General features: G+C 37.6%; 1 protein-coding gene across 1 annotated transcript in view; it reads right to left on the bottom strand.

The window, feature by feature from the left end:
* Nucleotides 1–17,520, bottom strand: part of CNTNAP2 (contactin associated protein 2) — a 765,857-nt gene that overhangs the window by 694,583 nt on the left and 53,754 nt on the right. The window contains exon 3 of the mRNA XM_066189178.1: nucleotides 17,251–17,361. Coding sequence (XP_066045275.1) covers nucleotides 17,251–17,361 — 111 coding nt within the window. The remainder of the gene's footprint in view (nucleotides 1–17,250; nucleotides 17,362–17,520) is intronic.

Genomic DNA, 17,520 nt, shown 5'->3' with positions numbered 1-17,520 from the left:
TTTCACCCCCCACCAGTTTCTCCTTGGATCCTGACACACAAAAGTCTCAATGACAGGCCCAGCTGTACTTTCCCAGTCTGTGTGTATTTGTGCGCATCACTTGAGAGGTATCTCTTTGCTCTGTTTTTCTCCTCCTGATGTCTCTTGTTTTTGCAGCTTTTGTTTTCCAACCCCAGACACCACTTTCCCATTCAACTGGGGATCATAATTTTCCCTGTGCTGCTCTAAATTCAGTGGAGGACCAAAAATGTAGAGAGCAGGAGCATTCATCCTGTGAGGAGAGACTGAATGACCAGGCCTTGTTCAGCCTTGAAAAGAGGTGAGATGAGGAAATACTGTATCATCCAACTGTCTTACATGGGCTAAGGTATGTATTTCACATTATTAGGATCATAAAAAAAGGGCCCTACTCCCTAAAAGCTTTCCTATTCTCCTGTAACAAGAATCTCTAATCTACAGGGGCTCAAATCTTTCCTGAAATTCTGTTGCTAAACTAGCCAAGGTAGGTAATATTTCTGCTCTAGAAAACAACTCAGTGATAAATTCTCATAATTTCGCACACTTGCTTTTTTATTTCACCTTTAAAAAAATTGCTCTGTATTGCATAATCAGCACTAGCAACTATTATCTGAATCAGGATAATATATTAATTTTCCTTATGACATTGACCTCTACTTATTCATTGTATCACTTTATATTTCTTTAAAATTCTTGATATTGGGAAATCTTACTGCCATGGAAGCGGACTTCCAAAATTTTCATATTTTCCTGCCTGATATCTCATGGTCAACAATCTCCACTTTTTTTTCTGAATAGGTATTTTTGAGAAGTAACAGGGTTGCCCCAAATAACCCCCCAAAATACACCAAAATTTCCATGAGCCCCCAGAGACTGAGAAACATAGAGTGAATATCTTGAATTCATTCTGGAAGTAGAAATGGGCACAAAAAGAGCAGAAAATTAGAAAATTAGCTTTAAAACTCTTGTCTTGTAAAGGAAGCTATGGATCAATGCAATGGATTTGAAGAAGAAAAATTCTCATATATTTAAAACAAAGATAATCACAAAACATTTAGTAATAGTTTCACAATGAATTCAAAGAAATGGGACTAGAAATTTTTTCATCTTCCTTCAGCTGTCATTTGCTTGCAACAGTGCAAAAAATACTATAGTCACAAAAATAAGAGCTGCTTCAGCTTGCCCTAAAACAGATGCAACACCATTTTGCTATCTTTATCAAGATTCTGCTGCAATACTGAATACTGTGCTTATAGGTCATTGCATTGAGCAGTGTCAGTATCTGCAAAATGACCTTAGAGGAGACACAAGTGTATCTTGTGGAACCAGACAACGAGATCAGCAACATGCAAGATCAAGTGCTGGGTTTACAAACTCGCTTAAAAATCTGAAAGCCAAGATAACTATGATTTAATAGTCTTCATCAAAGATCTGGAAGGAAAAAAAAAATCATACTTGATTCTTAATCAGCCAAACAATGTGAAGTTTTTTGGACACTACATTCCTCAGTCTAAGGTTTCTTCCCATCTTTATTTACAGACTCCAAGCTCTCAGTTACATCTCTCCTGGTACAATGCAAGTTTGGATCACAGCCAACATTTTAACATTCCTAGCTCTTATGATAAAAGGCCTTGAATCCACAATAAATGAAATACTTTTAGTTGCCACCGATTTTCTCCTGATTTGTGCAACTTTTCCTGACAAATTCATGTTTAAGGCTAGCATTGCCAAGCATCATGGAAAATGATCTAAAACAGTAGCTTGTGTCACTTCAAAATCCCTGGAGCTACACTCATCTGCTGAGGTATTACATGCAAGTCAGAACATATTGTGTTACACTCTATCATGCCAGATCTGCAGTGACAAGTTCCTTCAACACTAAAGCTGAGTTTCTGAAGTGAGAAGCCTCAAGAATCAAGCATCTGTAAAATCTCCATGTACATTCCAGAATTCCAAAAACACAACAATTTTTATTACACATTTTTTAATCAGGCTGATGATCACTGTCACAGTCTTAACAATGCCTCTGCCACAACCATCAGCTTTTTAATATGCTACAACCTCTCAAAACTTAGCAGTCTCTCTATGATGTGACATGGTTTTCCATGAGCCGTGAATAATTGTTGGTAGAATTTGAGGTCATGGAAATAGCTGTGACACAGAAGGTACCAGTATTGCAATGGATTAAACACGTCATTTTCGGTGAAGTTAAATTACCACACAGCATCAAATGCAAACAAGTTGCTAAAATCTTCTCACCTGTGAAAGATTCCTTTCCATGGGAACAAGCTTTGTGAGAAAGCTGAGACCCTTGAGCTCCTCATCCAGAGAAGGGAATTTGTTTTTTGTATCTACAAAGTGCAAGAATCTTTATACAGCCTCCCCATCTCCACCCATATGCAAACTTTATTTTGCTGTTAAACTGAATTTCTGTGTACTTCCAGGGATTTTAATTGACTGTGTCAAATCACCAACAAAGATCAAAATTTTTCATGGAAAAAAATCATTCTTTTTATAGGGAGATAATTTTTATAAAAGGTTAGCTTTATCATGTGGAGTTTACCTCTTTTACTTGGCATGAGCTCTTCTTTCAAAGGAATTCTTAGTGAATTTCATTTATCTATCTATCTGGCAAAGGAAATTTGATGCTCAGATGCTCAACTTTATATTGTAGAAGCACATTATATACTTTCAAGCAAACATAGTTAAAAAGAGCAATATAATCCCTCTGGGAACAAAAAGAAATCAAATGCAGACATGGAACATTAGCTTAATAAAATCTAGGAAAGACATTTACGAACTCTCTGGCCTGAGGGTCCCTTTAGGAACAAGCACAAATGATCCTGCTTTTTACATAATCTTCCTTCACTAGACTATCCACAGTACAACATATCCTTTCAATTTGAACCAGACAGTGCTGTGACAGCTACACTTAAAACTGCGTCCTAATTTGTTGAGAGCAGTTTTCTGAATTAGCTCTGTAGCCACTGCATATCAATGTAGCTTTGCTTGAACAGATCTGAATCCATGTTGCTCCTACCTTATGTTTTCCATGTAAATTATAAAGAAAAAAGACTGACACTCTCTCCATTATTATTAAGAACAAAAATGGATTTCTCTTCTAGACTTGACTGGAAAATTAATGAAATTTAGGGACCCGGTTTTCTAATATACTTTTACAAATCTATCTTTTCTCCTCTTTCCAATTTCATATAACCATCTATAACTTAGGTCGTTCCTATTCAATTTTCCAAAACGTTAACATTTATTTTTTCATTTTTAAAATCTTTGGTTTTCCTTTGTGTGGAGTAAGAAGTGGGAGCATATTTAAAATATAATTTTGTCAGAGAGTTGCATATACTCATTATTTAAAACTCTGTTAATACTTATTAATACTACTACTATTGATCAAACTCAAAACTAAATCTAGCCTTAATTTTTTGAATTAAGTCTTTTGTAGACATCACATTCAATGCATTCAAAAATATTTTCTTTGGCTGGTACTGTTGATAATTTAAGCATTAAAGCAGCCTATATTATATTTCCAAGATTAACATTATATTTTAAATTATGCTATCAGCATCTTTTGGGACACTATCATGGGCTTTGCAGGTTTCTGTATCACAAGATGGAATTAGCAGCATTTGTCTGATACAAAAGGAGAAAGCAGAATACTTAAGAGTACCACCTCTGCTGGGCAAAGGCTTTCTGCAAAATATTAACAATGAGCTTCCAGTGTTATGAAAAAAATAATGCCTATATTTAATTGAAAATTTTGGAAATAAACCAGGCAATTTTAAATTGTTGTGGATAATAAAGCACATAATTAGAATATTTTCTGTAGAACATTCTAGCACCTTGACCAAAAGCTGAAATCTCACAATGCTTTTTATTACTCTGATCAGCAGCATCTTGTTCCTTAGCTGTAATATTTAGACCTCTTTAAAGTTCTTAGGGAAAATTTGCAAGATAAAAGCCATGATTACAGTCTTCAATTTACTTGCTTGTAATGTGATATACTGTAAGTCTCTGAAATAATTGTAAGCACTTTTATAGCTAAGCTTTCAGCTGTGTTTCATGAGGCATGTTAGACTATAGAGACAATATATTTTGCTGTTATGCACCAGCTAAAAAATGTGGCAACCTTCTAAACAAGAAAAAGAAAACTTGCTATTGACAAAGGCCTTAAAATGAGAAAAATTTCTCATTTCAAGGAATAGAAGATGGAGAGAACAGGGAACAGCTCTTTTCAGGTGACTAGAAATTATATGGCTTAATGATTCTTATAACAACTTGTCAAACTAAAGAATTATTTTATGTAATTTTCTTATCTCTGCTTATTTAGGAATTTGTTTGTACTTTTTACTTCATAACCCCAACTCCTATTTTCCAATAAGCTTTGGACCTGTGCCGATAGGTTAAATCTATTTATTTTGAGGTCTCTCCTGTCTTTTTTTCTCATTTGCTATCAACTTCCTCTGTTCTTTTAAACTTCCTTGCCTTTGTAGATGAGTCTGAGAGGCTGAAAGTGTTGCAGTCATCCATAAAATTGGATAAGCCTGTAGATCTCCGCATCAAACCCTGTCATTGTGACACCAGTCTCGTGGAGGGACTAGCTGTAAGGGAACAAGATAAGAGCAGGGGAATTGCCATATCACACCTAGTGAGCTGGTAAACTAGCAGCTTTTTCTCAAAGGGTGCCTATTACCACCTACTTATAAGCAAGGTGCTCCAGCCTCTGCTCCAACTGAAGAAAAAAACATTCCCTGTGAAGGGCTCAATACAATTTCTTAATTAAAGTCTAGTGGTCACCTGAGAACTGCAATATTTAATAATACTTTTTGCCAATTGCTACCCAGTTTCTGGTGTCTCTACTTTGATCCCCAGGTATGGAACTCCATCAGCTTTTCCAGATGATTTTGGACATGGCTCACTGAACAGCCATTGCTGGTCAATGTGTTGGTTGCTGCCTTGGCTGAATTACACACTATTTACTGTTTCAAGATAAGGAAAAACCTAAAGTATTATCACCACTGTGCTTAACATCATATATTCCACGCATAATATGCAGAATTTGGTTTTGCCTAGGAACTAGAAGTTTATTAAAGCAACTTTTAAGGGTTGCTCATAATAATTAGACTTGTAATTAACAGCTTCTCTGGTCTCTCAAAACCTGTTTTTTTTTTTTAAACTTAGCATTCAACTTTTTCTTCTTGATAGCTGAGCAGCATTATTGCCTAATTGAGAAACTAGTTAATCCCATTTATAAAAAAAAGAATATCCCCCTCTCCTCAAAAAAAAAAAAAAAAAATCATCCCACCTGGAAACTAAGATGTATAAGAAACAATCATCTCACAAATTGTGTTATGGGGGACGTTGCTGACCAGCTTCTAAAATCAGCAAATCAAATATTCCAGTACTGGCTTTTATTTGGGATTTTTCTCTACCATAGAAAACAGACAATTTGATACTGAAGAAGGCAGTTCAAGTCTCCTCTCCCACTATATCTATTAAACATTTTGGCTTGTTTATTAAAAGAAACATCCAGTATGCTCTACATTTGACAGAATGTCAGCTAAAGTTGTCTCAGTACACCACTATGCAATACCCAAGCTTTCCACCTGAGCAATAATCTTGTTTACTTATCTTTTTACATTACTTAGTGCCACCTGATTATTCCTTCAAAACTGAGTCATCATCATATCATCCTGTCTATACTAGCAAAAATAAGGAAGGGATGCCTATAAGATAACTTATTCCTGATCTATAAATATTATGTAATTATAGACATGATCAAGTGCCTTTTTTTAAAACCAGAGGACCCTTTGATCCTTACAAAAATCAAATAATTTCTGACAACTTTCTTAACTAAAGCAAAATTAGCTCACTGGGAGCTGAGTTTCTAAAAGCCCAGCAGGAATGGGCTTTACAGTCAATACTGTAAAGCAAAGACATCTAAAAGACAACTTTTCAAAAAGCAGATTTCAAGCACACTAGCTTTTAATTCCTTTTCCCCATTGCTTATCACATTATACAGCCCCATGATTCACAGCAGAGACAATTTATCTAGCATTGAGTGACTTGGAAAATTGACCATTCAAACAAATTTCGTCATGAAGAATAGAAGTCTGTCCTAAAAGAAATAAAAGAATTTGTCCTAAAAGCAGTCAGAAAAGTTTAGGGCTCTGAAAAGGAATTAGGTCATTGTTAATATTTATTTGTTTCTTAGGTGGCTGACAAACTTTCAAAGATGTTCAATATAGAACAAAATTTTCCTACATGAACTATACATCAAAGCCAAAAAACGGATCATTTCAGAAGACAAAATCCAGTGCAGATAGTAGGAGGAAAGGGATAAATCGCTATTAACGTTTTGTTCTGAGCATTGCTTGGTCCTTAACTGAACTCCAGCACATCAAATTTTCATGCAGAGAGCAACATGTAAAGTGCAACTTTTTCATTTTATCTAGAGCTAAAAAGATAACTAAACTGTATCAGCATAACTAAACTGTTGCTTCCAAATCACACAAACAGTTTATCACCTTGCAGTGTTATAGTCACCTGACAATCACAAAATTAGCTAGGTTGAAAAACACCTTTGAGATCAGCAAGTCCAACCTATTACCTAACAGCATCTTGTCAACTGGACCATGGCACTGAGTGCCACATCCAGCCTTTTCTTAAACACCTCCAGTGGTGGTGACTCTACCACCTCCCTTGGAAGCTCATCCCAATGCCAAATTATCTCTTTTTGTGAACAACTACTTCCTAATGTCCAGCCCAAAAGTGTCTCCTCTTATCCTCTCACTTGTTTCCTGGAAGAAGAGACCAATCTCCACCTGGTTACGACCTCCTTCCAGGCAGCTGTATAGAGCAATGTCTCTCCTGAGCCTCCTCTTCTCCAGGCTAAACAACCCCAGCTCCCTCACCTACTCCTCAAAAGATTTCTGTTCCAAATTCTTCACCAGCCTTGTGGTCCTACTCTGAGCATGCTTCAGCATTTCATTGTCCTTCATAAACTGAGGGGCCCAGAACTGGACACAGCAGTCAAGGTGTGGCCTCACCCGTGACAAGTACAGGGGAAGAATGACCTCCCTGCTCCTGCTGGCCACACCATTCCTGATTCCAAGATGCCGTTGGCCTTCTTGGCTGCCTGGGCACACTGCTGGCTCACGTTCAGCTGCTGTCACCAGTACCCCAGGTCCGTTTCTGCCTGGGCAATGTCCAGCCACTCTGGCCCCTGCATGTAGTGCTGCAGAGGGTGGTTGTGACCAAAGTGCAGGACCGAGGGCTTATACTTATTAAAATGCATGTTACTGGACTTGGCCCATCTCTCTAGCCTATCTGGGTCCCTTTGCATCTGCTCTCCTACCCAGCAGATGGACACATGGTCCCATCTTAGCGTCATCTGCCAATTTACTAATGGCAGACTAAATCCCTTCATCCAAATAATCAATAAATATATTAAACAGGACTGGGCCCAACACAGATCCCTGCGAGACACTGCTGGCCATCAACTGGATGCAACACCATTCACCTCCACTCTCTGAGCCTGGCCATCCAGCCAGTTCATAACCCAGCAAAGAGTGCTCCTGTACAAGCTTTGGGCTGCCAGCTTTTCCAGGAGTGTCAAAGGCCTCGCTGAAGTTCAGACAGACAAACACTCACAGCCTTCTCCACATCCACCAGGTGGGTCACCTGGTCATAAAAGGAGATCAGGTTGGTCAGGCAGGACCTGCCCATCCGAAATTCATGCTGTCTGGATCAGGTGCTGTAGGTCCTTTGTGGTTGCACTCAAGATGAACTGTTCCATAACTTTGCCAGGCACCAAGATCAGACTGACAGGCCTGTAGTTTCCTCCTGTAGTTACACCCCTTCTTATGGATGGGTGTCACACTAACCAGCTTCCACTCATTTGGGACCTCTCCAGTGGGCCAGGACTGTTAATAAATGATGGCCAGTGCATTAGTGAGCTCTTCTGACAGCTCCCTCATGAGCCTAGGATGGATTCCATCTGATCCCACTGACTTGCAAGCATGTACATGGCTCAGTAGGTCACTAATTGCTTCCTCCTGGATTACAGGGGGGCTATTCTGTTCCCTGTCTCCATCTACCAGTTCAGGAGGCCTGTTGTCCTGAGGAGTACATCTCTTATTGTTGAAAACTGAGGCTAAGAAGGTGTTAAGTACCTCAGCCTCTATCGTGTCCAATAAAGAACGAAGGTTTTCTTTGCCCCTCCTTTTCCTATCAATGTATTTATAAAAAAAATTTTATTATCCTTCACACAAGTGGCCAGTTGAAGTTCTAATTGCAGTTTTGCTTCTCTAATTTTCTTTTTACGTGAGTTAACAACATCTTAAGCAATTTTTGAGTTTCCTGCCCCATTTTCCAAAGGTGACAACACCTTCTTTTTTTCCCTGGGTTTTTTGCAAAAGCTCCCTGTGCATCCAGGCCAGTTTTCTTCCCTGCTGACTTGTCTTTCAGCCCATACAGACAGCCTGCTCCTGCACTTTTAAGATTTCTTTCTTGAAGTATATCCATTCTTCCAGCACCCTTTGTTTTTTAACAGCTGTTTCCCAAGTTACTCTCCAAATCAGTCTGTTGAATAAGTCAAAGTCTGCCCTTTGGAAGTCCTATGTAGAAGTTTTGTTGATGCCCCTTCTTGTTTCACTGAATATTAAGAACTTTACTATTTCATGATCACTGTTCCCCAGATGGCCTCTGACCACCACATCTCTGTTTGTAAACAGTAGGGCTAGTGTAGCCTTCTCAAATCTCAGTTACAGTGATAACTTGGTAGAGAAAAATTATTCTCTCTCACTCAAAGCAAATATTTTCTCTTGCTCAAAAAACTCTGAGAGAGATCTATACAACACCCCTGAACTGTCATTAATCCCCTTCCTTTCCATCTTTACTGGAGAGAGCCTGTGTAAAGCTGAAGATTTCTAAAGAAAATTATTTTGTTCAGTAAAAGTTGATATACTGCTTCAAATGAGGGCCATTTTTATCAATTTTAAAGTGAGTCTTACACACAAAAAGAGTTAAAAATTAGTTTCATCTAAGTGAGAGAAAACAAAGAGAAACCACCAGCACATCTAGGATATGAGACTGGATGCTAAGTCAGACTCTTCCAGATCCAGAGATATTTTTTGTGACTTATATAGTAACTTACATACAGAAAAACAAGTATTAATGTTCTGTCTCTAACTGTAGCTCAGATTTTCTTGTGAATAATCTCATTGTGAAAGCTGAAACATGAATAATAGCTGCACTCTCCCATCCTGCAACAAATAGCCTCATTTTATCACATTATTTCTTTTCTCTCTTTCAGCATATAACTGTAGTGGGAGGTTATAATGGTAGCCAAATAGCTCCCATTTCTACCTGCATTTATGCTTGTTTATGACTTATTTGGGAAAGGCAATGCTCTGGCTCAAATGCTCAAAGTAGCAATCTATCAGTTGCACTACACCCATCTGTGTAAGGAAAACGTGAGCTTTGTGTGCAGGAGAGGGTGAAACACTCACAGCATCTGGCAGGAGGCACTGACCTTGGGAAAAGCTGACACTGCATCATCTGCACACTCACTACACATCTTTGCCTTAATTGCAGAGCTCTGTACTTACACAGCCCTTTATATTGACGTATCTGTAGATAGAACCTAGTCTAGGATATCTAAACTCTCAGTCTCTGCTGCTTTTAAGTATACCAGACTTGTCAAAAGAGGTTGGTCAAGTTTTCCTATATTGAGGTGTGGTGTGTGGTGTTTTTTTGTTGTTTTTTTTTTTTTTTTTTTTTTTTTTTTTATCCTGCATGTTCTCACTGTTCTGTGCAAACAAAGTAGCCCCAGTGTCTGAGGAACAGGAAGTTTTCCAACTTACTTGTTCAGTGTGCCAACTGGTATGGACAAGTTCCTTGTGAGGCATTGGTTTCAAGGGGCATCTAGCTGAACTCTAATATGTCATTACCGTGCATTTTTTCATACAAATCTCCATTTATATTAAGTCAACAATTTAATTGTAGTGTGACAATTTTTTAAATAAAATCATAGAATATTTTGGGTTGGAAGGGACCTTAAAGATCATAGAGTTTCCAAGCTTCCTGTCATTTGCAGGGACGCCTTTCACTACTCAGTGCTCCATCTAACTTGGCCTTACACACTTCCAGGGATGGGGTATTTAAAATTTCTCTGGGCAACCTGTTCCATTCCCTCACCACCCTTACAGTAAAGAATTTTTCCTTAATATTCAATATAAACATACTTTCATTCAGTATAGAGACATTTCCCTTTTGTTCTGTCATTAACATGCTCTTGTAAAAAGTCCCTCTCTGCCTTTATTGTAGGCTTCGTTCAGGTACTTGAAGGTTGCTATAAGGTCTCCCCAGAACCTCTTTTCTAAGTTTAATTTCCAGCTTGACTTAAACCATAGCAGTATTCTGAGCAGAGCAGGAGAGCCAGTCAGGTCTGCATTCAAGATGAAGCCAGTAAGAACACCAAAAGAGATTTCTTAACTATTTACTTAATGCCCCAATGCTGTTTAAGAAACTGTTAAATTAAACCGTCAAAGTAGTTGAAAGGTCAAAATTTGGCTACTCTGGGGATAAACATCCAGAGCTGCACTGGTACCCTAAGGACATGGGAAAAGTATATTTGTGATATATGGATCCAGTCTGGCCCTCTGTGAGGCTGCCTCCTCTCTGCCACCAGCACAGCCACCTTCCTGCCAAAACCAGCTGCCCATTAGCATCAGAAATAATTAATGAACTTAGCTAAATTTTGTCTGACAAAAGCTAGCTGCTCAGTAAAGCCAGGGTGATCTGCTGTCCCTGTCCGTGCTGCCTGAGAAAGCTGCCCATTTGCCTCATGTCTCTAGCTGGGATTGGAACTGCTGCCTCTGCAAATGATTGCTGTGAGAAAAAAGTATAAAGTTGCAGAGCACAGTGGTTTTTGTTTTTTTTCCTCCTCTCCATCTATACATGTATGAAATAAGCCAATTAGGTATTCTGAACACTTTAATTAACAAATTAGTTATGAACTGCAAAAAACGGTCATGCTTTCTGTATTCATCAGGCTATGGTAAATTAACATAAGCTAATGATGCTTTTTTTAATGCAATTACTTGAGCTTCACTCTCTACAGACTTTGTCTCTTGGAATTTGTTTTTTAAAAAAAAGGGTGATGCCTTCCTTTCTAAACTTATTTTTTCAGTGCATAAGTGTGTCCTGGATATACACTGACACTTTTCTTTCCTCTTTGTAATGTTTTGTTTTCTTGCACCTTCACAAAATTCACTATCCTCTTGCAATGAATGTTCGAATGTTTCTCAGAGGAATGAGCTAGTGCAAATATTTTAATTTTTCTTTTTAAGAACTCCTTCTACAACTAATAGGTATTTATGAAAAGTATTTCATTAGGCCAGATCGTTAAAGCACAGAAAACAGCTTCTGAGGTCAACCAAGTGACAATCACAGTTACCTTCTAAAGGGGGATGTAAGTGTTTATGGAGCTGAGATGGGCTGTGGGTTACGTTACAAATCAAAGTGGTGTGGAAAACTATATATTTTGAAGGTGAAGAATAAACAAAACTGATTATATGGTAGGATGTGAAGTAGATAACGACAGAGAAAATTTCACACTTTTTTTTGATGCAAACAATGAGCTGAACCCAAATTCTTTATGGATTTTAAAAGAAAAATGAAAACAAACTCAGAGACTGAAGTTAGCGCTACACAAAAATTTATTATGAGTAACACCAAAAGGACATGTTACTAATAAAATGAAAAGGTTTTCATTTCCACTCACAGGTAACAGAGCTCCTAAAGGAGCCATGTTAAGATGAATAAAAAAAATTTTAAAACACAAAAGCAAAACAAAAATCTCCTCAAACAACACAGAGAACTCCCCCAATACAAAATACCAGTTGGTTGTTTTCTCCTCAAAGCATTACAGAAATACCGTTTATATTGCGTGCAACACAAATAATGCTATGTCACACCCAAACATGTTTTTTGGGGTCTATTAATAAGTGAACCAATAGAACTTATCTTTTTCAACCTTAAGTAACTTTCCATATTTTTAAATGAATAAGTAATTATTTAATAAATAAGGGCTATCAATTTGTCCTGACTTCTGAAAACTTAGTTTGGTCTACACTGTTCTTGAGATGGTTTTAGCAAACATACTGAAGTGGATTGTAAAACTTAGTTTTATCTAAGTTTATCTAAAGCATATATTTATAGAAAGAGAACTTCAGTTTATTTACTTTTTAGAAGGCAACCATATTTTAATGGTTTAGGTCAGCAAGAGCTCTCTTATAGACATAAAAAAGCTAAGTGGTATCATCCTCTCTTATGATTTTAACAGTTCTCTTATGCTACTCTGTTCATTACTTTCAGGATCTTGTCTACTTACAAAAGTCAATATATACTGTAACCTGGATAATGAACTTCCAAACCACTGGCAACTCCGCAACTTTTTTTCTTAAGAGGGTTTTAATGAAAAATACAAGTCGTGCTGTGTACAGGTATTCTTAGTCAGCTCAAAGGTGTCTTTGTCAACAGAAGGAGATCACAGTATTAAAGGTGATGATCTACAGTGTGCATGCTAACTCAATACTGTTCATTTGGACAAATGTTAGTTCAGAGGGAGCACCTCCATACTTTAAGGTTCATACCCAAACTAAATTCCTGGCAAGTTCTGTGAAGGTACAAGCCCAGACTGCTCACACAGTCCAGGGTGATGCTAACTGCCCCTTCCACATTCATTTTGCCAAAAGGAAAGCTATATAAAATCCTTCTTATATTCCATTGTACAATAGCAATAAACAATTGAAGTAGTAGTGATATTCATTATAGTATTAGAGATTTTAAAAGTGAAGGCAAAAAAAGCCTAGGCTAGATGTCCCTAGAATCCTTGAAAGGCAAGGCTCTAACAAGCATTTTTACTTTTTTTTTAGTAGAACTATTGCCATAGATCTGTTTGACTTACTGGAAATGATCTGGGGAATAAAAGGATCATATCCCATTATAGATAAATTCTTGCGTCTTCCACACAGAAGACAGAATTTTAAACTCCATTGAGAAAAACAAACCAAACCAAACCAAACCAAACCAAACCCTGTCACAATTACACCTATGCCAACACTTAAAATTTCTGATGCTTGTTTTATAGTCACATTATTAACTCTGATAACAGGCCAAGGTCAGCAGACTGATTAAAAGGTAACCTGAAAGCCTAGATACCAGTTACACAGTGGTGTTAGAAGGGCTGTTTTTTGGACATCAATTGCTCTACAGAAACTTCCTTTCATATTACATTATCAATTTCATTGGTAGCATCAGATTCCCTGCTAATACTGGACTTAAAACAGAACCCCTGGGTGCAAAATTTCCTCTTTTTTATTCTACTGGGCAAAAGATAATTTCCACATATCCAAAAATTCATTATGACCTTCATACTTTCACTGTCTCCTGAGATTACTTCTGAAGTTCTGTGGCTCTACTCAGTTTCAAGCAGCTTCCAATTATATTATATAACATTACATTATGTTGAAATAATGTAGAATTTCTTCCCTAAATTAAAATGGTATGAACGTATGATAAGCAGCATTAATTCGTGTACTAGTGAGAAGTATAGGGTCCAATAGCTTGGGAACCATTAAAAGGAGGGCTGATAATGCATTATATCAAATGTGTGCTCAGAGTCCTTCTCACGATGTGATACAGTGTACACTTTAACCCAGAAGTTCTTGAAGGCTTACAGAGTCTCAGTAGATAGATGTGGAAAATGCAAAATATTTTCACAAACCAACACAGAAACTCACCCTACATATACATCCTGGCACTCTCCAGATCAATGCTATTCCACAAACATTTAATTCTATTTGCCTAAATCACTAGTTATAGGATTTGTAAATGAAGTGTTATCAAACATTAGAGTAAATTCATGGATGTTTCTGCTTTTGAAGCCTCCTAAAAACTGCTGAAAATATTAAATTTGTTTTGATGTGCAGCCTTCCAATTGCAACATTTATAGCAGGAAACTGAACCACAACAACTATAGTGACAACTCTAACCTTCTTAATAACATGATGTGGCTGTTCAGTGAATCAGTGTCTTAATTAATGGAATAAAAAATGCTATCTATTCAAATAAAGTGTTTTGCCAGTATAGAGTGAAGTGCCATGAAAATAGGAAAGAAAAATAATTGGGTTGGAGAGTAGAATTTTCAAATGTACATTTCTTTAATTTAAAGGGTCTGAGGCTAGAGAAGGGGGAGTTCTTTCCATTTAATGACTTGAGCACAGTGTGGTTTAAATAGCACATTTGATTTGGGAATCTATTAGCTGATAATGACTCCTCAGAGAGAAAAAAAATGGATTCGCTTATTACTGGTTTGATTAGCAATATCTGTAATTCCATGAAGTTGTAAAATAGCTCACTATTAAAACTGAGCTATTTTCTATCACTTGCAGAAGTAGAAGCATAAACACAGACAGGTAAGTTCCTATGTTAAACACACTCCTGAATTCTGCAGTAATTTTACTGCCACTAGGATTAGGAAAATGATATTTGTTCACATACATAGACCCTGAGTTTTGAAAAGTATTTGTGCTATGCTCCATAAGTACTAAGAGATGGATAACAGCAATCTGACAAAGTTGCTATTTAAACAAAAATATGAAACTGCTATTTAACAAAGAGGTGCTACTAAATTTCCAATGAGGAAATAAAGCCAGTGTTTGATTAATGATAACACTGATCTATATTGGTAAAGAAACATCATTAAAAGAAACTGCACTTTAGTGATTATACGTGTAAGAACAGGAAGGGTAAATATAATTAAAAGAAAAAATTAAAATCCAAATGTCAATCTGCCTTTTACTTAGAACATAATAGGTAGTCTTGCAAACTAAAAGGAGAAATACTCATCTAAAAACAAAGGAAGATCCTCCCAGACAAACTGATGCTAAGTTGTATTTTATTGAAGTGGTTTTAGCGATGTTTTCTTAAATTTAGAACAGGGAATAGAACAGAAATGGACATAACTATAGTCATACAAAGGAATTCAACCTAAACAATGAGCAGTGCTTTAGAATTGAAGCACCACTCCTTTCATCTGATGAACATTTAAAGACACAACTGAAGGGACCTGACAGCCTATCAAAACACACATTTGAACACACTGCAACAGAAAGTTCTGAGAACTGAAAAAGGCATGTGACAAAATACATGGAGCACTGAAATAAAAGCCTGCCACCAGAATAAAACAACATCTATTCTCATTCCGAAGCAACAAACCGTGTTATCTACTAGTCTGCAGGGCTAAAACCAAAGAAATTGCCAATGATCCTGTCTGGCCACAGGCTTTGCATCAGATCTGCAGGCCTGCAGCACTAGAGGTCATCAATCATATTTTCTCTAAGCTAGTCTTTGCCTTCTATTTAGCTTGCTTACTTGCAATAGCAATTCTTTAACAACCAGTAACACAGCCATCTGTTTTACACTTAACTTAGCTGTGTGATTGTATGGGCTAGGGTTTACCAGTATAATAATTTTGATATATTTCTGTCCCTATCATACCTATTCTGCAGAGAATAAACTGTTTTTGGATAAAAAAATTAGGCTAGGTGACCACAATCATGGGATGATAGCAGAGATATTAAATGTACAGGCACAGGTTGACATCAGAGGAAGCAGGACTATAAGTAACTCACTACGTCAATTACTACTCATTAGGAGAAAGTAACTCCAGGGCCTGGCTAAAGCTGATTTTAGAGAACAAATGAAAAAAACCAAACAAAAAACAAAGAAGGAAATGAAGATATCAAAGAACATTAATTCTACACCTGTACAACACAAATATACAGAGAAGTTGCAGACCAGTAAACTGAGATCAGTGTCAAGGCTCTGAAAGTACCAACAGGCCATAATTGCATTACCCAGTGAAGAACCCCTCGCACTGCCAGTGAGACTTCAGGTCCCATTTCAGCCTCCAGGTACTACCTGAGCCACATCACAGGAATATCCATGCCTGGGCCCAAACCATATTCTTCCCCACTTACAGATTATGCTTCCTGGCTTGACAGTAGACCCAGCTCATCTCTTCCTACATGATGACCTCCAGACAACTGGCAGAGCTGGCGGTGCTACCAGCACTACTCACCCTGTTTGTGTCTAAAGGGGGGAAATGATGCCTTAAGTTTTAGCTTCCATATTTTCCAGATTCTGTACTGCACTGGTATGTAACTCTGAAATTCATATAAAGTGTTAGCAAGTTCTCTTCACAGTTTAGTTTGATAAAATGATTCTTTTCCAGCCTGAGAACCAAGGACACCACTGCAGCTTTGGGTCCTAAAAGCATAAGCAATAGCAAATTGTGGGGAGCAAACTGAGAGAATGGCACTTCATAACCTGAAGCTGTAATTGGACAATTATCCTCAATCTGCCAATGGACCAAAACTTATAAAAGTGTAAAAATGTGACCCGTTGGCCATCTAGGGTGTAGCCTTGGCCAGGCCCTTGTACTGCCCAAGGTGTATCCTTTGAAGGCCTTTTAAATGAATACCTACTTTATTCCTTTAACACTGTCTAGCCTCTGCTCCAGGTAGCCTCTCAAGGCATCAGGATGATGCCTCAGTATCATTGAACCAGGTAGGTTAAATCAATACAGGTGATTTAATTTAATAACAGGTGCCATCAAATATATGCACCTGTTCTTCCAACCACTAACTCTGAGGCAGCTTTGTTATCTGAACAAAGAAATATTACACATACTTATTGCATTACAGATATATATGCAAAAGCCAAAGTCCCAATGGTGACAGAAAAAAAACCTGAATGACAGCAGTCATTGCTGAGGTGGGAACAAATTACATCCACAAATCACATCAAAGCTGTTTATTTTTGCTCCAACCATGACCTAGGAAATGCTCATTTACCCAGCGAAGACAGGTATGCCCTTTTATGTGAAGTCAGCTATGCAGCTGTACTGTATGTGTCCATCCACATCAGGCATGTGGCCCAGGCTGCTACACATTTCTGGTAGTACCCTTCTCCCCGCAGTGAAATTACTGTCCCATACAATGAAAGAGAAATTAATTCAGTTCATAAAAACAGTCTGTTCAAACAAGCGTAAGCAATAGTATTCCACATAAAACACATTTTCACATGAAAAATATCATTCATCACTTTTTGAAATATCTAAACATTAAGGTGGAGAATGTCCCTTACCTCCTCGCTTGTTTAACTTGGCATACCCTGGCACATAGCTGCTTGTCATGGATGATGAACTGCTGAAGGAGGAATGGGGTAATGCTGAGACCAGAGGTTCATCACACTTTTCTGAAACACAAGAAAACAGATTCATTTTATGCTTTTAATTATTCATATGTTTTAAGTGATGATGATTTTCCATCTGGGTGATAACACATCCTTGCTATTTTTGTACATGTGGAATGCATGTAGCTACATCACAGCTTTTCAACAAAAACCCCTACAAAC

The sequence above is a fragment of the Chamaea fasciata genome, unplaced genomic scaffold (genome assembly GCF_029207755.1).
Source record: "Chamaea fasciata isolate MVZ Bird 193981 ecotype frontalis unplaced genomic scaffold, bChaFas1.0.hap1 SCAF_1, whole genome shotgun sequence".
NCBI lineage: Eukaryota > Metazoa > Chordata > Aves > Passeriformes > Sylviidae > Chamaea > Chamaea fasciata.
This window is presented reverse-complemented; position numbering and strand designations above follow the sequence as displayed.